This window comes from Mchenga conophoros, linkage group LG22 (assembly GCF_057382185.1).
Source record: "Mchenga conophoros isolate Kocher_MC1m ecotype Shallow Benthic linkage group LG22, M_conophoros_male_GT1.1, whole genome shotgun sequence".
NCBI classification, from domain to species: Eukaryota; Metazoa; Chordata; class Actinopteri; order Cichliformes; family Cichlidae; genus Mchenga; species Mchenga conophoros.
The window spans coordinates 10,722,727-10,745,455 of record NC_140546.1 but is presented as its reverse complement, the minus strand read 5'-3'; the positions used below and the strand labels follow the sequence as shown (position 1 = coordinate 10,745,455).

Below are 22,729 nucleotides of genomic sequence, written 5' to 3'. Positions count from 1 at the left end.
CTCTGCAGGAAGTAGTCTTTGTCTTGTTTTCAGGATGTTCATCTCATCAAAGTGTAACTCTTTTAAATCAGGTGTTTGAATGTGAGAGAAGACTGCAAATGAGCTGTCTGAAGACATTACAGAGAACTCAAATGTGAGCAGCTGGTTTTTATTAAAGTCACAGGGAGTGGTCGAACAAACACATTTGATGACTTTAAACTGTTGAATTAGGGTTTTAACTTATGAAGCGATGGATAAATGAGCAGTCCAGGCTAGTTGTAGGGTTTACTGGCTTCCACTGAAATAGGACACAAAGGACTGAAAAATGTCGCGCACATCCTGCATCTTCCCCTTCAGGGTGGATCGCAGGTTGTCAGTGGTGTCCTCAAGGCGATCTTTGATGTCCTCAGCTGTATTCTGAATCTTGAGCTTCATGTTCTCCATCTGAGACATCAGCAGGTCCTTCAGGGTGGTGATCTTTGTCTGGGCGTTGTCTCGCACCTGAGCAAAGTAAGGGTCCAGTCTAGTCTTCAGGTCCTCCACGTTCTCAGAGGTGCGGGACTGAAGCTCCTCGAAATACTCTGTGACGTGTCTGAAAAATATATGTTTATATTTATATGCTTATTAATAGCTTAATCATTAAGACATTAAGTCAAACTGAAAAATAGACAAAAAAGTGGTAAAAGTTCCCACCAAGGTCAAATTCTTTCCTTCTTTCACACCAAAATGTTTCTTACATTTTAAATTCACCAGCTAAAAAGCATCAAATCCTAATATCTGAGCTGAGTTTGGGTTATTTCACCTGAATAATCCACTCACTATCTGTTCCTTTGTTTTTCTACACTGTTAAAACCCCCCAAATGTTGTTATTTTTCTGGTGAGGTTGTCCCACTCACCTCTTGATCTCCTGTGTGTCCTTGCTGAGGCGCTTCTTCATTTTACGGGTGTAGGTGGCAATTCTGCTCCTGACGTCGTCGGTGTTCTGCTCCATCATGGTCTGAAGCTCCTGGACGTACTTGTCCATCTGCTCTCGGGCCTCAGTCATGTGTTCACGGAGTTTGTCGGCCATGAGCTGCAGGTCTTTTCCCAGACGATCTGCGGCTTCTTGAGTGTAGGGAGCCAGCTTGGTCTGCAGGTCATCCTTGTACATGGCCAGCTCGGCCATGCTGTCCTGGATCAGGGTGCTGTTCATGGACGGGAGAGGAGATGGATCGGTTTAGAGGTTTTGTCTGTGGTTTTGATGCATTCAGGATCCAAAGGGGCTAAAGCACTGAATCATTTAAGATAAGTAGAAATATCAGCAGATTTTAATTGAAACACTGAGAAAGATTCGGTAAACTGCAGGACTAAAGCAAAACTCAGGAGACGCACAGGTCAAAGTTCAGCTCTCAAAATGTCTCACCTCACTGCAACCTGCTGATCAGACTCTGACACTCTGCTGTTATATAACAAAGCCAAAGCCCAGCACCATTTTGTTAAGAGCGTTTCTGTTGTAAATTCAGTGTTTCTAAGTCGTGGAGTTAAACTTTAGTAACTAGATAGAAGCAATTTGTATTTAATTTATGAAGTGAAAATTTCTGTGAACTTAAACTTTAACAAAAATATTGAAATTAATGGTTGGCAGCTGAACTGAGACACTGACTGAGACAATTGCATGTTACTGTTTTATATTAATAAAGGATAAAATCTATGAGCTGGATTCAATTTTTAATCACAATTTTAGTGATTCAAATGCAGCCGACAGCCGAGCAGCACTGATAAAAGTCAGTATGCTCGACTACGATTACAGGAATAATTGAACTCACTCCAGTTCCCTGCTGATCTGGGAGCTCTTGATGTCCTTCACCACTACATCAGCCTTTGAGTTCAGGTCCGTGATGTAATCCCTAAACTTGTCGACTGTGGTTTCCCAGCTGTCCTGCCAGTCCTGCTGAAGCAAGCTTCGTGCGTGGCAGCCTGGTTTGAACAAAGGAAAACATGTCAAATGGTCACTTTTGAATGGTTTTCCATCTTTGATCAAAAGATGCAAATTGTAGTATAAGGCTTTAAAATTATGTTTTAATTTGTCAAATCTGGGACCTATGGCAGCATTTAACTGTTAAAGGACAACTCTGATGACTAAAAAAGCTGCAGAATGCATAGTTTGTTTTATTCAGTATGTAACTAAAAGTTGAGTTGGTGTAGGCCGCATTTTTGCAAAATAAAAGCCCCCAAATGTAACAGGCGCTTACATCTTACGTCCTCATTTTCTTCTCACTCCTGTATTCTACTTTGCATCCACTTTTCTTTCTATTATTTGACCCTAAATAGACAATAAACTCACCTGAGAAGACTGCCAGTGCAAGGATTACTGCAAGCACCCTCATGATGACCAGAGATTAGGACACCTGGAATATGATGTACAAATAAATTTTAGTTACAAAAGACTAAAAAAAACGTATTCAAGAGACCCTTTATTGACAAATACATAACATTTTGTTGTCTAAATCATCTAACTCTCATTTGATTTGATTAATGAATCTAATAAGTATTCAAATATTTTGGACTGCAAAAAGAAATTCGACTTTTAAAGATTTCAGATCGGTAATCTTACCTCAGCGATCTGATCTGTGACGTCTGTGAGAACGACTGAGCTCGTCTCCCAGTATTTATACAGTATGGGGGCTGTTGATGTAATCACATGGATGTCAAGAGGAATTCTGACCCGTGGCCGAAGTTCCCGACTGCGTTGTTGTAACTTTATTGCTGAGCGTGTCGTTTTGGCTCCACGTCGCACACAGAAAGGAGACGTGCAGACACAGGTCAGAAATAGTAAACACTTTTGGACTCACGGCTTCCTCTCTGGATCTTCTGCTGAACTTGTGTTTGAGTTTGTTAACTAAAATGTGATTCTTTCAGCCACTCTGCCTCGAGCACCATCACATGATCAGAGAAACACGATTTTTGGTTTTCTTTTACCGTGACCTTTTCAGCCAGTGCCAGCTGACAGCACAACAATGACGAGGTTAAAGGTCGTTTTCTTGATATCACTGTTCATTGGATCTGGTTCAAAGTCTTCTTTAATTGCCACTGTGTTCATTTCTAGGACTGATATAAGATGGGAAACTTTCCAGTTAGCAAGTTTGACACAGAACAGAGCAAAGTTAATAGCTTTATTGTCTGCAGATGTGGGAACTTACATGTAGCCTTCTTCTTATTAAATATATATGTAGAAAATGTGATACATTAAACATATAACATGCAAAAAAAAAAAAAAAAATCAGAAAAGTCATGAAGACATCTACACTAATATACAAATATATTGCTTTACAAATATTTAGACCAAAAAAAACTTCTATTTTTATTTTATATTTTTTATTTGTAAGAAGTCAGAAATTAATCAAATATATCATTCAACCACTAAAACTATTTTTTCTGTTCAAGAATCGCACTAAATTACTGTCATTTGGCATCTTAATCGAAAAATAATAACATGCTTTACTGGTTTTTTCAGCTGTTTTCTAAAATAGTAAATGTGAAAAATAATTGAGAACAAAATTATTATATTTTAGCATTAAAAATATATAATTTTGATTAAAGATGTTGCACTGGTGGATAAACAAATATAGAAGTATAATATATTTTGGTAATTATGAGCATGTTTAACACTGCGGCATAAACCTTACAATAATACATTTGTAAAGCACTGTACAGTAACATTTATGTATTTTAGCATAAAGGAATATTGCAATCCAAGCACATTATGTGTAGTTGTTTGATTTATTTTTAACAGCCAAATAAACTATTAAATTTATTACTTCATGTTGACATTACTGTTTGAAATTGTGTAATTAAAACAGATAATATTCAGTAGTGCGTTTATTACACACTAAATTGTTTTTATGCATTTATTCAGTTTATCGATTTAACAGTTTTGCTTGTCTTATTTTTTCTTCTTCTATTTTGACCTCTAAAAATCAGTAAATAAAAACAGCAACACTAAAAGTTATGTGATCTTTTATTTTAACGAGTTACAAGGCACTTAACATGAATAAAAACGAATGCCTTTATTTATCAATTTAAATAATAATTTTATCATTATTTATTAAGTTTAATATTTATTTGATATATATTTTTAGTGAAACAGCAAAGAAACCAAACTGGAAACTTCTGTATTCTGACAAAGTGTAATTAATTATCTTTGTAACCAATAAAACAAACTCTGTGCTTTGTAATTAAATTAATGCCACAGTATTTTGGCAGCATGTGGAAACACTTTTAAAGAAGTTTACTTACCAATCAGAGGTTGGGCCCTGTGAGTATTTGGTTTGCATGACAGTGAACACATATATTTAAGATATGGGAAAAAGGTGGAGAACTAGAGGATTTTGTTACGGAGAAGAATGAGGGCAAAGAGAGAAACACAATGTGTAAATGATGAAATCACTGGTGACCATGTGACGAGCAAACGTTCAACCAAATCTGAGCCCCTGTACTGTTAAAGATATCGTCCCGATGCATTGATTGAAAAGTCGCTCTCTTCTTAAATCCTACTGAAAAAAATGGTATGATCACCAGCCACACCGACAGGGCAAGGGTGGAGGGGTTGACGGTTTTGTTCAGTATTTACTGAGCTTTTGTTCCTTTGTTGCTTTTTTAGAAGCTGTCTTCCTTTGTCTTGTCTTTGTGTCCCCTTTATTTCCCCTCTTAGAGATTCCAAGCCCTAAGCCTCATTCTTCATTGTGGTTGACTTTGCCCACCTGTGTCCTTTGGTTCCCTGCATACTTGTTCTACTTAAAAGTACCTAATAGTTTATGGAGAATCTGCAATTTTTAAAAAAAGTTAAAAACATGTGTAATGTTTGCTGCAATATTGTTCTTTTTGATGTTTCACCCATAAATACAGGGCAGCTTTCTCATTTCTGTTGAACTGCTATGAGCAGAATTAACAGCTGTATCTGTCTTAACCTTTCCTGAACAGTGAACATGCCGAAAGAGCCAAACAGAAGATCAAAGTTATCACAGAGATAACAGTCTGACCTAGTAGCAAAACCTATGTAAAGTCAGATAACACTGGCTACCAGATCAAGTGAGGCAGTAAATTTTTAAAAAAGAGGCAGCTGAGTGCATTTTGTTACCTGATGGTGATGATTTTTCTGCTCATCATTTAAACGTTTGATTGTTTTTTCTCTGCAGATTTGCTCGGTCTGTGTTTGTGAGATTTTGTTAGACACATAAAGGTGACCGTGCTTGACTTCATTTGCACATTTTTTTAAACATCACATGTATTTTCTCTTTCTAACACAAAGAAAAGACCAAAAGTTCCTTGAATGTGTTTATTGTTGTTTGTCAGATAACACTTTTAGAGGTAAAATGTAACATGTAAGCCAAGAGCCCTGAGAGGCTCTTTCACAGATGTAAAATCTGAAACATGAGGTATTATGTTTTCTATGTAGACATTAAAATCCACCTTGATTTAGCAGCAATCACTGATGACAAGGCAGAAGAAAATATCTGACACCTAGTTTTTATTCTAGTCCATTTACAGGGTCAGTTTTAAGCACGCCCGTGGATCAGACCGTTGATTTTCTGGCTTATCTGGGTCATCTGGGCCTCAAAGCTCCTCTGAAACTCCTCCAGGCTCTCCTGCATCTTCTCCTTTATCTCCTCTGTGTAGGGCACCATCTGAGCCTGCAGCCGGTTCACTTTCTGCTCCAACTGCATCTTCAGCTCCTGGCTCTTCTGCTGCAGAGCAGCCTTCAGGGCCTCTGGGTCCTCAGCGTAGGAGGCCGTGTCTTTCTTCAGCTCCTCCACCTTGGCCAGCAGCTCCTCGGTGTAGGGCTGCAGTCGGGCCCTCACGGCTTCCAGATCCGTCTCCATTTGGGTCTTCAGCTTTTCTGCCTCCTGGGAGAACTTAGACATGAAGTCCTGGGCCAGAGGAGCCACCTGAGTGCGCAGGGTGTTGGTGACCGTGTTGATGGCATCAGTGCTTGTTGCAATGAAGGTGCTGCAGAGATAAGCAGAACTTTGAATTAAAACTTCTTCATCTTCAAGTTTTTTCTGTCAATATAAACTAAAGCCACTTGAAACACAAAATTCAAGCTTTTTAAGCACTGTAGGACTCTTACTTCATTTCCTGTCCCATTTCGGACTCTCTCATCTTCTTCAGGGACTCCTCAGCGGTCGCGGTTACCTTTGCAACGTAGTCCCAGAAAGCATCTTTCACCATTTCAGCCTTCTGTTTGGGCTGGTCGTGCCATGTGACGTTGGCATTGCAGCCAGCTACGAGAAATGAGGCAAAAGCATTTCTCATTCACTGTTGTTTGTGAATATCATGAATACTTCTTGATCAAAGATAATGGATGAGAAGTCTCTCACCAGTGAAAACGGCGAGGACGAGAACCACGAGGACCTGCATGTCTGACGTGGCACCTGTAAAGAAACTCAGTAAAATTAACAGTTTGTGGTGATTTTTGTCAGAGAAGGCAACAAATCTCACTGCTGTCCTAACTGGTGCACCTTCTGTTCAGTCTATCAGCTGCTGAATGCTGTGTGTGCTGTCAGGACTCAGTATATATAGGCAGCCGGTCGTGTGGAGGAATCAGGAGTAAAGTCCAGCGCTGAGTGCTGTTCTGTCATGGCTGCTTCCACATCACAGGAGTGCTAACAGTGTCACTGCAGCATCTGACCTCTCTCACTGCTGACATGACTGACATTTTGGTGTTTATTTTGGAAATCTACAAATTCACACATGATCAGAACTTTAATTCAATTTTACATCATGTTTTTTGATCTGATCAACTCTGTGAGGCTTTCTGTTTTCTGCATACAAACATCTGTGGGTTGGCACTGAATGGAAACTCCTTTTTTCTAGTGCACAAAAAGGTTTTTATAAACTCTTTCATTTAACAAACTATTATCACCAAAAAAAACTCCAAGACTGGTTGAAATCAAAACTTTGATGCTCTAAAGACGCCAAAGGAAGCACACTGGTGCTGAAAAGAGAGAGGACAACACTTCCACTAAAGGCAATGGTGCGGATCGCCTGCTGGGGCCATAACTAGACAATAAAAGCAAGTATCACACAATTCTTTAATTTAAAAAAACAGACCTAACATGCAGAATTGACAACGAAGGGCAGGCAGGGGGTGAACAACAAAGACTAATACTTACATAATCACTAATAAAACATACGAAACAAAGAGAAAAGAACTGCATTTTGATACAACATAACACAAGTCCAACAGTGTTATTGTGTAATAGGGTAGAATTAGAGAAAAGGAAAACAACAAAGATAGATGAGACCACGAGGAGCAAACCCTCAAAATTAATATATAATAAATAAATAATGAAACAGTTAACTCACTGAGACAACACTGAGATGTAGAGAGGGGGAGGAAGAAAAGGGGAAACACTTCAGAGCAAGGAAGGAAGGACAGTAAAGAAAGTAAAACTAAGCATTAAAACACATAAATCACAAGTACAAAGACTCTGACAGGCAGGTAATTTAAAATGAATGTTTCTTTCAATTTGTTGTGTTGGTTTTTAACACATTTCCATAAGCCAGACTAGCATCGTCACCATCGTCTTCATCTTCTTCTCCCAGTGATTTCCAGTCCTGCAACAGTTATTCTACTGCACCGGAAAATCCGGAAGTTTCCCCTACTTTAAAAAGTTATGCAAACTTGCTTCCTTAAAAAAAAACTAAAAAACAACAACAACAACAAGTACAGTTCACATACTTTGACTCAGGACAGTCATGGTAAGGGAACTCTTTCACTGTACTTAGAGTAATTTAATTTCTAAGAACTGGCAAATATTTGTCTGGAACTAATTCATTTGTACTCCTAAATGAGAAAAATCAAGTTAATCTAAATGTCCAGCTAAGTACTGGCAACTTTAAGAAAAAGAAGTTTTTCACTTGTTAAATTGATTTATTTACAGTAGTGGATTAAAAGAGCAGCTAAATACTTCCCTAAAAATTTTCATTTAAAACATATTATTGTTTTTGTTAAAGCCTTAATGCTATCTTTATTTTAACTTAATTTTAATTATCTGCTTCTTTTTCTTCTTCTTTTTGCTGCTATCCATCCACAGACCTTCTCTGAGGTTTCCCTCCAGCCTGGCAGCTCCATCTAGTGAGAGAAAACTAGAATTTTTATGAGTTACACATTAATAATCAAGTTGTCCATGTAAACAGTCGAGTTTCTACCATTTCTCTATTGTACATATGTAACTGACCCATCTGGTTTTACAGATTCACTTCATCACAGAGTCTCAATAAAGGTTGAATAAAAAAAAACTTTAGGCATTGTTTTGATTTTAAAGTGAGAAACAGTAGATGTAATTTGTTTTACTGCAGTGCAAACAGCGTGTGTCACAAAGAAATCTCAGGTCAGTCAAGTGTGAGTCAGACTTGGTGCCCTCTGATCTGAAAATTATCTTCACTAAAGAACGTCCTTTGGCTGTTCCCTCTCAACAAACTGATAAGAGAAGCTAAAGTCTTCCTCTCAGGACAAACTGCTGATAAACACCACGCTGTTTTCAAATGATGTATATATATATATATATATATATATATATTTATATGAAAAAAGACCTTGAAGCAACTGAAACAAGCGTGTGGAAGTTGGTAGACTGAAAAGATTTTCATTCAGTTTCTAATAGTTTACAGAATTAAAATTGTGTAGCTGTACAGATGTTAAGTGTAAGGCTACGTATTTGGGAAGAGTGAGGTGGAACTATGAGGGCAGCGTGTACGGGGTTAGGGCTGGGTTATGTTCTCTGAGACGTGCCGTCCAATCACGTTACAAATCCTGGAAACCTTCGTAGCTGTAAAGCTGTGTGGTCAATGAGTCTTGCTTTTATTAGTCTTTCACTAACTTCACATACTGTGTATGTAAATATTTCTTTAATTTCTCTCATGTTTTAAAGCCCTCACTGTGTGCATATTTTTATTCTTTAGTCTGCTGCTGTAGCACAGTAATTGTGGGATCAATAAAGTATCTGTCGAGCCATCAAAAAGCCATAGACTGTATATAAAAGACAGAAACCATTCATGTGCAAGATCAGGTACAAAGGTCCAGAAAATGGTACAAAAATAACTTGAAGAAACATTAATAGTTCATAATTCCTGGATTTGTGGTATATGAAGCGTGCTATATTCATTTAGTTAGGTTTAAATTCATTAACAAAGTGTCTGAGAGTTTGCTTGTTGGTCTCTGAGATCAGATGGGCAGATATTTAACACACCGATCAGCACAAATAGTAGTAGGCATCTACTAATTAGGGCAACAGAAGACTTCTTCACCTCTGAAAATCCACCAGTGGTTAAAGTTTGGGTTCAGTTAACGTCCAACCATTGTTATAGACTTTTCACTTGGTTTATGTCAGTTTGTTTCTATTTCACATGCAACTTTAAAAGTCTAATTTGTCCCAAATTTCCATTAACACAGTCTCAGAAGCCACGAGCAGAACAAAAACGGTAAATAGGTGCAGTTCAGTGACTCATATCAGTGGAGGTGAGGTCAACGGCTGCTTGTGTTGGCGCACCTGTCAGTCAAAGCGGCCACTCCCCTTAACTCTAAGCCTTTAATAAAATCCAAATAGATGACTAAATAAAAATAAAAGAAAGACCATACAGTTGTTATAAAGGTGTAAACCAACCAAAGAGACCCAAAACAATTTTTGTACCAGTCTCGTCTTTATTTCATCACTACAAATAAAGACTTAAACATGGTGGTCTATGGAGGAAATCTAGACAGCCTCAAATGGAAATTACAGGAGAGGCAACCTGGTTTTCCTGTTTCTCCTGAAAAAAAAGCTTTCACGAGTTGTTTTCTGCTGCACCTGATTCTGTTTAGGATGTTCAAACCTAAAGAAAAACTACTCTAACCAAGCCAGATTCCAGTAAGCCTGTATCATAAGATATGGAAACACTAAGATTGTGACGTGGAGTCACAACAGTGACAAGAAACTGTCCAGCGGGGCAACCAGAGGAGGACTTTAACCTTCAGCGTCGCTATAAAGCCCGCGAGCGGTCGTCTGCACAGCACAAACCATCAGACAGTGAAGAAGAGACAAGCTGCATCTGTAAGGTAAAAGATCTTATTTCAAACTATATAATCTTAAATCAACCACTAAATCCAGCTTTAAACTAAGCACCTGTTCTCTTCATCCAACAGCATCAACTTCAATCATGAAGACGCTCATCGTTCTCGCTCTTTTCTCCGGTGAGTAAATCTTCCCTTCAAATTAAAAGCGGAACCCATTTTAAATCACAGCTGATCAAATTAACCGTCTGCTTTCATCCACAGTTTGCAACGCCAACATCCTGTGGCCAGAGCCTCCCAAGTCCAACCTGGAAGTGGTGAAAGATGCCTTTTGGGATTATGTTGCAAAGGCCACACAAACCGCTGAGGAGTCCCTGAAGCAGATCAGAGAGTCCCAGCTGGGAGAGGAAGTGAAGTAAGAGTCAGCATGAGGAGTCTGAAGAAGTACAAAATATGTACATATATTATATGTTTTCAGTTTAATAACTTCCTGTTTCTGTGTATCAGCACCAAGATCTCTCAGAGCGCCGACACCGTGAATCAATACGTCGCTACGCTGCACACTCAGGTGGCTCCTTTGACCCAGAACTTCATGACTCAGTTCTCCCAGGAGGCCGAGCAGCTGAAGGCTCGCCTGGAGAAAGACCTGGCCGCTATGGGCACCAACGCAGAGGAGATGGTGGCGAAGATCCAGACCAAGGTGGATGAGCTGAAGAGTGGAGCTGAAGCCTACGCTCAGGCCATGGACCCAGAGCCCATGAAGGCCGTCCTGCAGCAGAAGAGCCAGGAGCTGAAGGAGCAGCTGGAGCAGAGCATGAGCCAGCTGCAGGCCCAGATGGTTCCCTACACCGAGAACATGAAACAGAAGATGGAGCAGAGCCTGGAGGAGTTTCAGAGGAACATGATGCCCCTGACCCAGAGCTTTGAGACCCAGGTGGCTCAGAAAACCCAGGAGATCCAGCAGAGGTTGGCTCCCTATGGAGACAAGCTGAGGGAACGGCTGGACTCCAGCGCTCAGGACCTGCAGACTCAGCTGAACGCCCTGTGGAAAACCTTCACCAAGATCGGCCAGTAAATGGACTCTGTCTCAGTCTTAAGCCTTAAGCGCTTTCTCTGTATCACAAACCAAATATTTATTTCATCTTCACTCCTGTCTGTTTTATGAAATAAAAATCCAGAAGTTCTGCATTTTCTGCATCTTGATTATCATTAAAGGTGTATCAGTAATTCAACGAGCATGTTTAATCTCTGAAAAGCTTTACTCGTAAAAAGTTGAACATTGATCTTACCAGTTGGGGAATGGGGGGAAATGGGGGGGAGGGGGGGGGGGGTCAAACTCACTTTAGTTTTATGATCTTGTTTTTTTTCCACATTCAGTTTGTAATTACACAGCACAACAAACCTTTAAATTTAGAGCATTGTGAATAGTTAAAATACTTCTCTGGAATTTTCATACTTTGCAAAGGACCTTGTGGTGGGCCAAAGGTTTGACACCCTCCATCTAAAATAGCATAATGTATCGCTCACCTACAGATTAGTAGTAGCGGTAAATAGGTGCCCCAAGGTCAATAACTATTCATCATAAGTAAATACCAAGCTTCAGTGGCGCTCATATATGTACTGGTATACATGTTAAGCTTTAAATGTCACTGGAGGAGTGCAATTTGTCATGATGTTTATGTTCTATAGGCTGATAATCCTGAAGGATCACTATTTTCATACCAATTAAACATGTGCATCTCTCATGTCTCAAATTGATTTATATCTATTATTTATACTTCCACTTGTTCTATTTACTTTTTCCATTAGTTTTTACTACCTGTCTCCAACTTCTTTTATTAAATACATCTAAAAATATTGCTGTTGTGACAAACAGCCTCTGGGATGTACTTCTGGTTTATGGATCTAACATGCGGGAGAAAATATCTTAACAGAGAAAAGTCCTTTGGCTGTTCCCACAACAACCTGATAAGACAAAGGAGCAAAGTCTCCAACCCAAGATAAACTGATGAACAATTCAAATGACGCATAGAGAGATTGAAGCAAATGAAACAGTTATTCAAGCAGCTCACTCTGTTGTACTCCGAGCACAAAATGATATATGTGAAAGATTTCATTCAAAAGTTCTGTTTTACTTTCAATTTGTTAGAAAGTGATTAATGCCACCTCTTATTGATTTGTGGGTTTTGTCTTCTTTTTAGGACATTGTAAGGCAGACTAAGAGGGGCTAATTCTGATCTATTTTCCACCATAGAATATATTTACTTTCAGTTTCTAATAGTTTATGATATTAAAGTTAAACTGTCGTTGGATCCTAATGGTGCAGACCAGGAGATGTGATGCCCACAAACTACAATAAATATAAGGCAAAGAGTTTGTGTGGGTCAATGAGGGGCATTTACCAAAGCTGAGCCTGAACTTTTGACATTAAACATTAAAACTGCATGTTATAGATTTGCCATTTGAATATGACAAATAAGCTGTAATTTATTACAGTTCCTCAACTTACTATAAACATGAATGGAAGCTGACGTTTCTTTCTGAACTTCTGTGGTATGTTCATTGCACTTGTGTATTCCTCTTTTTCTATTAGAACTATTAACGCACAGCCACAAACAGTTTCAGTTGTACAGTAGAAATCGATTGATCCTCTCTTTGAGCCACATGTTTCTTGTGATGCATTTGTGGACATCTGGAAACTAGAATCAATCAAAATGTGGGATACTGATTCAGTACATACCCATACTACAGTACCGATTGGCAAGCTTAGTTACACTGACAACAGAAAAAAAAACTTGGCGTGGTAGATTGTTTATACGTGGTATGCAGATCAGCATTGCTGCGTCACAACAAGAAAGTCCTGGGTTTGAATCCAGCGTGGGATGTCTGTGGGATGAGTTTCCATGTTCTCCTTGACTCTGTAGCTTCCTCCCCCAGTCCAGAATCACGCATTTTTGGTTAATCTGTGATTCTGCTGCCTTGTCTACTCATTTAGCTCCACTCAAACAGAACTAATCCAATAAGATAGCGGTGAAGTAACCAGTTACGTGCTGTGAGGGGTGAAATTGAAGTTTTTTTGTCATCACAGATGATGAGAATGCCTTTAGTTCCTCCTCACAAACCTGTGATCAGGTGTAGGCTTCTTCTCGCCCTATGACACCCAGGCTCCAGCTCTGCTACAACCCTGAAGCAGACTGATGACAGATGCTGATTATCTGCCAAAACTGGGTCATTCTTGAAGGTTGCCAGGCAGAGGTAATTCAAATTCTGTGAAATAAACGATATATTGTTGAGGAGAGCAACTGATGCTTTCACAATATGCTGCAGGAGTATAAAGGCTAAAAAATGGTCATGGTAGTGCCATTGCTAGGTGGATGTCAGGCAGCATATCATAGATAATTTAACAAGTGGGTATGAATAAGATGTGAAATAAAAAAGTGATACAATAGTTTTTTATAAAGTGTTGTAGGTGGCTAAAGCCTAAAAACATTTATCCCATTGGTAGAGTGTTGCTAGGCAACATGGCAACAACATGGCAACAACATAATATCTGATATTAGATAAGATGTACCTGTGTGCAAAGTATGATTGCTCAACTCCTGAAGGTTCAGGAGTACGCACACAGCAGCTACAAATGGCTCTTAAAAAAAAAAAGTTGACGTTGACAGAAGGAAACGAGCACAACGTCCAGTTTTTGTAAGAAATTGTATTGATCAGCTTTGAAGAGGTATATACAGCTCATATATACTGTTCAGTATGTATGTAACATAAAAAAGGCAACAAAACAAGTGATGCATTGTGAACATGACATACAGTACAGTACACTCCTTCCTAACACCTGGTAAACTTGTCTGTAACCAACAACTGATACTTCTTTCACTCACTGCACACCAAGACAGACTTAATGGTAAAAAAAAATATATTAATAAGAGAAATGTTTAAATCAGGAGCAAAATAAAAATAAACATGACAGGCACTGAACTCAAACAAAGAGCTCTGTAAATCTGTCTTCTAATGTTACGTCCGCCTGCTGTCTATGTGTCTGTTTATGACGAGGGTCTGCTTGTTCCTGACAGGTAACATTATTCATCACACTACTGATCATCGAGGGGATTCGTCTTTAAGGATTAGAGTCAAATGTAGATTTATATTAACCGCTTATATTCACCACGTGGTGAAAAATGATTTGAGGAAACCAGCACTATAATTATTGGTCAAATCTACCAAAGAGGTCACCGGCAGTTTCCGTGGTAAAGTCTCTAGGTCAGTGGTGCGTCTGCGCCGTTTGTGAGCCGGCACTACGTCGGCCTAACCGATGTTGACGCCAAAACCGCACTGGAACTTGTTTTTGCGGTGGTTGAGGAAGCCGGAGAGGGCCAGAGAGAGGGGCAGCGGGAGCAACTTCTTTTCCAACGTTGCCCCAACTATCCAGTTACTGTCAATTGAACCTGAAAGAGGCAGAACGGCAGATTTAAAGTAAGAAAAACTCTCAAATTGAGAAAGCCTTTGTGTATATGTACACCTCTGGATTTTTCTAACCTGGTGCGTTTCACAGCTGGGTGTGATCATGTCAGTTTTTACCTCCATTTGAATGATTTTGGAACATTACACTGGGATGAGACTTTGTGGGGGGGAAAAATACACCCAGCAATGTCTTTGCTTCCAGTTCTGGCTTCTTCTCTTCCTACATCAGCATTATGTGGCAGTAATGTGGCAACATCTATCATTCAGCAGAATACTGTAGCGGCCTCCTCTGCCTTAATGGCGGTTCTTGTCCAGAAAGTGAGTCACTTTCTTGTTATTGGGCAGCAGTATGACCTTAAGCACAATTTAAGTGGACACACAACAAGGGATCGTTGTGTGTAAGCTCGCCACACCACAAACTCATCTGTCCATTGGTTGGATGAGATAAAAACTGAGGACTTATTTTCTTACTGAAGCAGTTACATTTCTGTTTGGTAAACCTACCAGATCCCATTGACAAAAAACACAAATGTTATCTCACAGAACATAAACCATGAGGGTTTGTCAAGCTGCTGTGATGCTAGTTTGACTCCAAATTTGTCTTCTTTCAGGAGGCAGATCACACTATCCCAGCATCCTTGTGCCACACTACATCCGTGAATCTTCTCTTTCCCAGCAGCTCCATATTCAGCATCCTTTGTCCAATATATTCACTATCCCAAAACTCATCCAACTTCACTCAAACAAAACTAACCCAATGAAGCAGTGGTGCCCTAACCAGCTGTGTGTGGGGGTGTCAGCACAGTCTGGAGGCTGTGATGAGAGTTCCTCGTCAGTTCCTCATCACCAAGAGCAGTGAGACAGCAGCTCGAGAGCCAAAACTCATCAAATACATCCTATACTCACCCTGGAAGAAGTGAACAACCTAAGGATGGGACGACGGGGCAGATTTAAGCTCGACTGCTTTAAAATTACCTTTTTTTTTAATGTATAATCATTTGGAAATTCTGAGGGGCTTATAAAACTGGGACACAGTTTTGTTGCTAGGTGGGCAATTTCTGATGCAAGCAACTTCAGATCTTCACAGCTCATATTTGACACCACAAGGTTTATAAAAACTCTAAAAACGCTATAAATGACAAAGCACATTTATAACGTCGACTTTGTTCTATAATCTGTCACAAAAATTTGGCTGCAAATAAAATGCAGCGATGGATGAAGATGAAACTGCTCTCCTGAAATTATTTTACCAAACGTGCACATCTTTACCTTTAAATTGTAAATTTGCTTTAGGGACATCTAGCTGGTAGCCAAACGACATACTGGTGTCTTGCATGCGGGCACTCGCCTCAAACTCCACACCGACCTGTAACTGTAGAAGAGACCGATCATCATGAAGGCCGACTGTAAAAATACTGAGTCCTTTCTTACAAAAAGGATGCATGCGGATGCGGTTACCTGATCGTTGGCTTTATGGTAGTAAGATGCATGAGCTCCCGCTGAGCCGAGTGTTAAAGTGGCGATGTAGTTGTTGCCTACAGAGAAGTAAATCTATCAGTTAGGACATGTGTCTGACGTTATAGTTCAGGCTTTGTATTAATCTTTAAACTGTGTCTCACCTGTGTATCTGCCAACTAAAGACATTACTGAGCCCTCCTCTCCAGGCCTGCGGTGATAAACCAGCTCCCCTCCCAGAGCCAGAGCCGGCGTTATGGACTGGAGGTAGTGTGCGACGACGATACCTGACAGGTGCACGACAGCAAGATGACGACAGATGTTCAGATGCAGATCACAGTTTTGTTTTTGTCTGACTACATAGCTGCTTTTCACCAATTTAAAAGAACAGACAACAGTAACAGTGACCTGCACAGCATCTGTGACTGATGACCTACCAGAGCCAACAAGGACATCTGGGTTTCCGAGCGTGACAGTTGCAGTAAAATCTTCTCCCCTGAACTCAGCGTCGCCCTGCCAGTTCACAAATTTGTTTTGCTGTGTCTGAGGATACAACATATTTAACAGTTAGAATCATGCAAGAACAATAACACATAAAATGGAAACATCTCAGAAGACATTTTTGAGCGTAGAAACTTCTCGCCACATGAAAAAATAAAGATAAAAATAAGAATCTGACCATGAAAAAACCCAGCAACTTCTACTGTATAATGATGGAGCAGATATAGACACTCTGCACATCTGGTGCTTAATAATCAAAGATAACTGGAAATGTGGCTGCTAACAAGTGACGCATCCCTAGTTTTATCCCACAGGGTTGTGTCAGAGAGTCTGGTGGAAAAATCTGTCAAACATGCAGAGGTGCCTGCTGTGGTGACCCCTGGTGAATAAGGGACCAGCTGAAAGCAGGTTTAACTGGAAATGTGACTGGCACAAAGTGCTCCGAGGGGATTTATGTCAAAATGGCACGTCTTATCACAACGGAAAATATATGAATAAACTGTAAATGTAAAGGGTAAAAAATGCCAACATGACACATTCTTTTAGTCTTTACCCCTTGAAAGCCAACTAGGAGTAATCCATGAGGCTGTTTGTTTAACAGAGAGGTTTCTGTAATATTTCAGGCCTGCTTATGGAACAAATTAAATGGGTCTGCAACAGAGGGTACAGAGGGTGGTCTCTGCATAGGCAGCTACCCTCAGAAAAACTGAAAACTATTCTTATAGTCATCAAACACATCTTAATTAATATATACTTATGTGTCAAAATTGGCCATTTAGGGTACTGGGGAGGTCTTCAAACGTTGCCTTTATATAATATATAAAAACATCAGCTGACTCTAGTCTGAAATTAGTGGGAACCCCCCCCAAAATCAATCATTCGTAAAGTGTAAACTGTGACTTTGTGAAGACTTCAAAATATATTAAAACACTGGCTCAGTCTGATAAAGTCCAAAGCCTTTAACTTGTTTGAACTGTTGAATGATCTATTAAAAAGTATGGTGGCACACTAGACGGCCAAAGTTGGTTGGATTGTTTTTATTATTTTCTTTCTATGGAGTAAAACATTTTTATTTTTAAAGAAATTACTAAAAACTGCAGTGAATTGTTAACAAGAGTCACTGCAGAGCCCCACTCGACCCACACATTTTGATGGTTGTATTAAAGGGAAAAAGTCCAGACAGCAGTAAGAGGTTTCACCTGGAAGGCCACTTTGGATCGTATCCTGTTGGTGATCTGGTGGATGATCTGGGCGTTAAGGCTGCCGCTGTTGTCCATGTCTCCCACCATGACTGGAAAAGACTGAACAACAGGAGAGTGTTTGTATAACAGTTTAAACCACAGCGTAAAGATGAGATTCACATTGAATTTAAGGCTTCACACCTCTGCTGGACCCGTCTGCTTCGATCCAACATACGTAGCACCGAACCTGTAGAGGGAATCTCCAGTGGTGCTCAGCAGCACAGTGTGAATCACCTGCAAGCACGCAGATTAAAAATGCACTTTATTCACATTTATTACAGTTCGCTGAAAACAGTCCAGTGACGGCAAAACTTTAGACTAAAACGACACCGTAAAATCTGAGTTTGAAATATGTTGCTGGACTTCATGAATCGACATAAAGGAGAATCGCTTCAGTCATGCAATGACTGTAAAAACCTGCGTCAATGCCAAAGTTTGACACAATCTTATTTTGCTTCCAGTATTTATTCCCCCTCTCATTCTACAGACAGAGGGAATCTTAAGTGTATATAATCTAACTATCTTCATCACACCATCCTTGAACATTTGGGTACACAGATATCAGTCGAGACAGCCAATTTTAGCCAAGCTAATAACAAGGTTAAATGAGCTTAACTGACCTGGAAGTGATTGCTAAGACCTTTATTAACAACTAGCTTCACGCCTTCCATCTGCAAAGGAAAAACCTCTGAGGAGAAAACACACACAGGTAAGACAAATCGAGAGCAAACAGACATTCCACTCCAATAAACATTTTTTTTAAATCTGCTCCTCTTACCTTTGCACTTCCGATGACACTCGTCAAACGCCCCTGGATTGGGCAAAGCATTTTCTGACTCCTGCTGCTGAGCAGAGGTTTCCCCAGTCTGGGGTATAACTGCGGAAACTGGAGGCATCCCAAAGCCCGGAGGCACCGTCAAGCCAGGGGCAGGAGTGCCGCCCGAGGCTGGTGGTGGTGGGTTGGGGGAGCTGGCAGCCAAAACACTGCCCATTCTGAATAGCCAGGACAGAAACACAGAGACAGAGAGGGAAGGACAGAGTGAGTAGCTGATTTATAACGCAATAACAGACTGCCAGTACAAGCTGAGGAAACGTTAAAGGAAACTTGTTATGGTTTTCTTCATTTTCTCTCATATCCTGTATATATACTGTTACAACACGCACTCAAGTCATGGTTCCAGCAGCTTTTCTACTCTTTGTGCTGTATGATGTCAATAATAGCTGATATCCCCAATATCTCCAGGCAAATAACTCTGTCTGTGACCCACTTACTGTTTTAACCTTCTGTTTGTGAGGGTCAGCCAATCAGAACAATGTTGACTTACAGGAAAAGAAGCTTAAGCAGCTAGTTACAGATGGGGGAGGAACTGAGAGTATATCAAGGCCCTGAATTAAAGGCCTAGGTCATGGATTATTTTGGACTAGAACGCTGTAAAGCCTCTGCAGTAAACATGTGGAGCTCGATATGAGCAGAATAGGTTTCTTTTCAACAATCAGCACTGTTAGTATAAGTATAATACAAATATGTCAATAACACAGGCAAACCTAGAGACTACTCATATTTTATCCATATCAATTACAACATTATCAACTAACTTTGAGCATCAAAACTGAACCCAGCACAGTAACAGAGCCCCACCACAAAGAGTCAGATGCTATTGTTTAGCAACTGTCAGAAAAGCACTTCAGTATGGATACAAGGGATTCATAAGCTTGGAGTCTTATGATTTAGACCAACCAGTCAATCATCCTGAGCTGGTTCTAGTTCCCCAGGACGGCAAAAAGTTAATGAGCTGAGTTATCGGTCCACTCCACACTTAAAATAGTCCTGAGTGACTTGAGCAGGGTATGTTGTTGAACAAAACTGGAGTTTTAAAGTCAGAGTTTTCATGTCATGATGGTGACTCTCTTAACCTGGTAAGATCACTGTGGTGACTTCAGCTGAGGACATGAGCTGGTCCAGAGGAGATTATGTTCAGATTTGGGTTTAAAACTGAGAGGAACCATCACCAATTCTCCTCCCTCTAAATGTGATATAAATCAGATAATGTCTGATCAGACATTTCCACTCACCCCAAAACAAATCTGTGATACAAACCATTACAAAATAGGCCCCACAAGCACTGAAATTATGTAGAAAATAGCAGCTTTTGAATGAATTCAGAAAATGAATTATTTTCTGCAGCACCAGGAATACCTTTAGGTTTATCTTATATGCATCCCCTATTCTCTGATAACATCACTGAAGCAGCTTGCATTCAAGGGATCCATTTGTGCAGAGGCGTCAAATGACACAGCCTTTTATGTTAGTACACAGAGCTTGGAGCCGAAAGCATGGGCTGGGAAAGATGATAACCACTACTGTGACACTTGTTGTCTTTGACAGGGGTTTCTGGTTTTGTTGAACCAGCAAACACAAAGTCAGTCTGACTACATCAGACCTGTGTTGTAGCCCACCCCTCTGTTTTCACACTAAAAACTCAAGTCAGCATAGTTTCCAAAATGACAGTAATAAATCGCATACACTTTAAAATATTAGTGTGAACATACAGAGCTGTAGATTTTTTTTCGCCCTTTCTTGTTTCTCTTTTTTTTCTTAATTATGAAGGAATAACGTTATCCAAACATACCTGGCTCTAAAAAACTACCTGCCCTCTATACCTAATAACTAGGTACCATTGGCAGCAAAAACTGCAATCAAGCAACAAAGCAGCCCTGGACCATCACACTACCACTGCCGTGTTTGACTGTTGATATGTTTGATATGTTGTTTGTTTAAATAAAACGCTGTGTTAGTTTTACTTCAGATGTAAAGGAATTCAAACCTTTCTAAAAACGTTCATCAGTCCACAGAATATTTTCCCAGATATCTTGGGGATCATTAAGACGTTTTAGTAAAAATCCTGGATGCCATTTTTGTCCAGTCTCTTTCTTGTGTTTTTTCATCATGAACTCTGACCCTGAGTGAGGGTTAGAGTGAGAGCTGTTCTTTAGATGTTGTTTTTGGCTCTTTTGTAACTTCTTTTGGAGTAATTTTGGTAAACTGGCCACTCCAGTGAAGGTTCATCACTGTTCGAAGTTTTCTCCATTAGTGGATAATGAGCTTAGCTCTCACTGTGGTTCACTGAAGTCCCAAAGGCTTAGAAATTGCTTTGTAACCCTTTCCAGAGTGACAGATGTCACTAACTTGGTTTCTCATCTGTTCTTGGTTTTCTGTAGATCGTTGCATGATTGCAGATCTTTTAACCTACTGCACTTTGTCAGAGGTTCTATTTAAGTGATCTGATAATTCATCAGCTCTTGCATTAATCAGGCCTGGGTGTGGCTACTGAAAGTCAATTCAACTTTCCAAAAAAATGTGATTAATTACAGTTTGGCTTAACAATAAGGGGTAATTACTCTTTCACAGCACTATACCTTTAGCAGCAGCACCCTGTACCACTCTGTCCCACCACTATCGTGGCTCAAGAGTTGGGAGGTCGCCTTGTAATCCCTTGTATCCATACTGCCGGTTCGAGCCCCGGCTTGGACAGTCTCGGTCGTTGTGTCCTTGGGCAAGACACTTCACCCGTTGCCTACTGGTGGTGGTCAGAGGGCCCGGTGGCGCCATCGTCCGGCAGCCTCGCCTCTGTCAGTGCGCCCCAGGGTGGCTGTGGCTACAATGTAGCTTGCCATCACCAGTGTGTGAATGTGTGTGTGAATGGGTGGATGACTGGATGTGTAAAGCGCTTTGGGGTCCTTAGGGACTAGTAAAGCGCTATATAAATACAGGCCATTTACCATCTGCCAAGCGCCACTAGGAGGATCCCGTTTCTCTCTGATGTTGCCATTAAGTCATAAACTTATAATTATGTAAAAGCATATCACGGTGACAGATCAAACTGATCCTTTCGGAGTTTGGGAAGCGTTTGCTTGAACTAATTAAGCATTAAAACAGCAGTGCCTCAGGTTGCTCATGAGTGAACATGTGCAGAATAGGTGTAGTGTCCCTTTAACCTTCCTTCCACACAGCTCACACTCATTCATTTGCAGTTAAGGTAAAAAGAAGGCGGTTAAATTAAACTAACAATGATGCAATAAGAATGAAAATGTCCACAAACCAGCAATTATTATATACTCTCATAATTTTTTGTAGCTAACACCCTGAATGGGAACTGCCTCATGTATAAGAAAGCATGAATGCGTTAGCCGTGCTAGCTCCTTTAGCACCTGATTAGCTTGCTGGCTAGCTTTACAAACAGCAACTGACAGCCTGGAGATAAAACGCTGCTGCTTATGGAGGAAAACTGCGGCCGATCTGTGAGACAAAAGTTGCCGAACAAAACCGCCAACACGCTTCCACTGAAGCGTCACGTTATATAAAATACAGAGCTTTCAAATGCTACTCACGTTGTGATTTCCAGAGGACGATACAGCCGGAAGTTGAAGCCAATGGCACCAACGAAGAAGACGCGGGAGCCCCGCCTTTTTCGTCAATGCAAAATGATGATTGGATGAAGGAGCATGTATCCGCGGACATGATTAACTAAGTCATCTATCAGTCATATGAGGCGTCCTTGACGAATCGCAGGCCGGGCTTCGAGATGATGTAATGCTCATTCTCAAGCATTATTGGCTAAACAAGGAACGGTCAGCCGTAAGGGGGCGGGGCGCTGACGCCGATTAAGAGAGAATAGGCGAGCGGTTGGTTGGAGTTTTAAGGGCGGTTGTAGTAAAAGGTGAAGAAGAAATACTTTCAAGGTCAAAAGGTAGCCTGAGGATCTCCAAGCAAACAAAAAACATTGTTTTCAAACAACAGGCCTCTGTCCCATTATGGCTACACAACGAGCAGCACCTTTACATTTTTTTAGCTGGAGGCCCAAAACAGTAGATGAACAGTTAGCAAGGTGGAGAAAGACGTACACATACAAACCCAGATTACACAGAGAAAAATGTACTATCATCTTCCACTAGTGAAGTGCAATACTGCAAACTTTGGTATCCAGCCCACACCAAGTAAATACAGGGCTGATACCAAGAAGGACACTGATACAAGTTTAACCTATAAAGGTAGCTTGAG

At 40.3% G+C, this 22,729-nt stretch overlaps 4 protein-coding genes across 6 annotated transcripts; 1 reads left to right on the top strand and 3 right to left on the bottom strand.

The window, feature by feature from the left end:
- Positions 1-132: 132 nt before the first annotated feature.
- apoea (apolipoprotein Ea) lies at positions 133-2,659 on the bottom strand. Its single transcript, XM_085262087.1, has 5 exons — positions 2,573-2,659; positions 2,303-2,366; positions 1,785-1,935; positions 876-1,163; positions 133-571 (listed from the first exon to the last, which is right to left on the bottom strand). The coding sequence occupies exons 2-5, from the start codon at positions 2,343-2,345 to the stop codon at positions 265-267; spliced, it is 789 nt and encodes a 262-aa protein (XP_085118213.1). The 5' UTR covers positions 2,346-2,366; positions 2,573-2,659; the 3' UTR covers positions 133-264.
- Positions 2,660-5,279: 2,620 nt separating this feature from the next.
- Positions 5,280-6,519, bottom strand: LOC146548850 (apolipoprotein A-I-like). 2 transcript variants are annotated; one of them, XM_085262094.1, is made up of 4 exons: positions 6,477-6,519; positions 6,336-6,389; positions 6,086-6,239; positions 5,280-5,964 (listed from the first exon to the last, which is right to left on the bottom strand). In XM_085262094.1, exons 2-4 carry the CDS (start codon positions 6,373-6,375, stop codon positions 5,514-5,516), a joined length of 645 nt encoding a protein of 214 aa, XP_085118220.1. In that variant the 5' UTR covers positions 6,376-6,389; positions 6,477-6,519; the 3' UTR covers positions 5,280-5,513. The 2 variants fall into 2 exon arrangements, with proteins under 2 accessions (XP_085118220.1, XP_085118219.1); XM_085262093.1 differs by having other exon boundaries at positions 6,336-6,517.
- A 3,480-nt stretch (positions 6,520-9,999) lies between these two features.
- LOC146548849 (uncharacterized) lies at positions 10,000-11,197 on the top strand. The gene is made up of 4 exons (XM_085262091.1): positions 10,000-10,054; positions 10,142-10,189; positions 10,274-10,424; positions 10,517-11,197. The coding sequence occupies exons 2-4, from the start codon at positions 10,156-10,158 to the stop codon at positions 11,082-11,084; spliced, it is 753 nt and encodes a 250-aa protein (XP_085118217.1). The 5' UTR covers positions 10,000-10,054; positions 10,142-10,155; the 3' UTR covers positions 11,085-11,197.
- Positions 11,198-13,697: 2,500 nt separating this feature from the next.
- tomm40l (translocase of outer mitochondrial membrane 40 homolog, like) lies at positions 13,698-22,200 on the bottom strand. 2 transcript variants are annotated; one of them, XM_085262080.1, is made up of 10 exons: positions 22,060-22,200; positions 18,449-18,663; positions 18,291-18,358; positions 17,812-17,904; positions 17,629-17,730; positions 16,366-16,471; positions 16,093-16,215; positions 15,932-16,008; positions 15,743-15,845; positions 13,698-14,457 (listed from the first exon to the last, which is right to left on the bottom strand). In XM_085262080.1, the coding sequence occupies exons 2-10, from the start codon at positions 18,660-18,662 to the stop codon at positions 14,318-14,320; spliced, it is 1,026 nt and encodes a 341-aa protein (XP_085118206.1). In that variant the 5' UTR covers position 18,663; positions 22,060-22,200; the 3' UTR covers positions 13,698-14,317. The 2 variants fall into 2 exon arrangements, with proteins under 2 accessions (XP_085118206.1, XP_085118207.1); XM_085262081.1 differs by lacking the exon at positions 22,060-22,200 and adding an exon at positions 21,088-21,998.
- Positions 22,201-22,729: the final 529 nt, after the last annotated feature.

What these genes read in the sequence shown, in the direction of transcription:
- apoea (XM_085262087.1), bottom strand. Translation starts at nt 2,345, where the DNA reads ATGAGGGTGCTTGCAGTAATCCTTGCACTGGCAGTCTTCTCAG. An exon ending in TGCACTGGCAGTCTTCTCAG is followed by an intron (nt 1,936 to 2,302) that starts GTGAGTTTATTG and finishes TGTTCAAACCAG; the next exon opens with GCTGCCACGCACGAAGCTTG. An exon ending in CAGATCAGCAGGGAACTGGA is followed by an intron (nt 1,164 to 1,784) that starts GTGAGTTCAATT and finishes GTCCATGAACAG; the next exon opens with CACCCTGATCCAGGACAGCA.
- LOC146548850 (XM_085262094.1), bottom strand. Translation starts at nt 6,375, where the DNA reads ATGCAGGTCCTCGTGGTTCTCGTCCTCGCCGTTTTCACTG. An exon ending in CGTCCTCGCCGTTTTCACTG is followed by an intron (nt 6,240 to 6,335) that starts GTGAGAGACTTC and finishes CATTTCTCGTAG; the next exon opens with CTGGCTGCAATGCCAACGTC. An exon ending in GAAATGGGACAGGAAATGAA is followed by an intron (nt 5,965 to 6,085) that starts GTAAGAGTCCTA and finishes TTATCTCTGCAG; the next exon opens with CACCTTCATTGCAACAAGCA.
- LOC146548849 (XM_085262091.1), top strand. Translation starts at nt 10,156, where the DNA reads ATGAAGACGCTCATCGTTCTCGCTCTTTTCTCCG. An exon ending in CGTTCTCGCTCTTTTCTCCG is followed by an intron (nt 10,190 to 10,273) that starts GTGAGTAAATCT and finishes TTTCATCCACAG; the next exon opens with TTTGCAACGCCAACATCCTG. An exon ending in CAGCTGGGAGAGGAAGTGAA is followed by an intron (nt 10,425 to 10,516) that starts GTAAGAGTCAGC and finishes TCTGTGTATCAG; the next exon opens with CACCAAGATCTCTCAGAGCG.
- tomm40l (XM_085262080.1), bottom strand. Translation starts at nt 18,662, where the DNA reads ATGGGCAGTGTTTTGGCTGCCAGCTCCCCCAACCCACCACCACCAGCC. An exon ending in TTTAGTTGGCAGATACACAG is followed by an intron (nt 16,009 to 16,092) that starts GTGAGACACAGT and finishes ACTTCTCTGTAG; the next exon opens with GCAACAACTACATCGCCACT. An exon ending in AGCAAATTTACAATTTAAAG is followed by an intron (nt 14,458 to 15,742) that starts GTAAAGATGTGC and finishes TGCCTCTTTCAG; the next exon opens with GTTCAATTGACAGTAACTGG.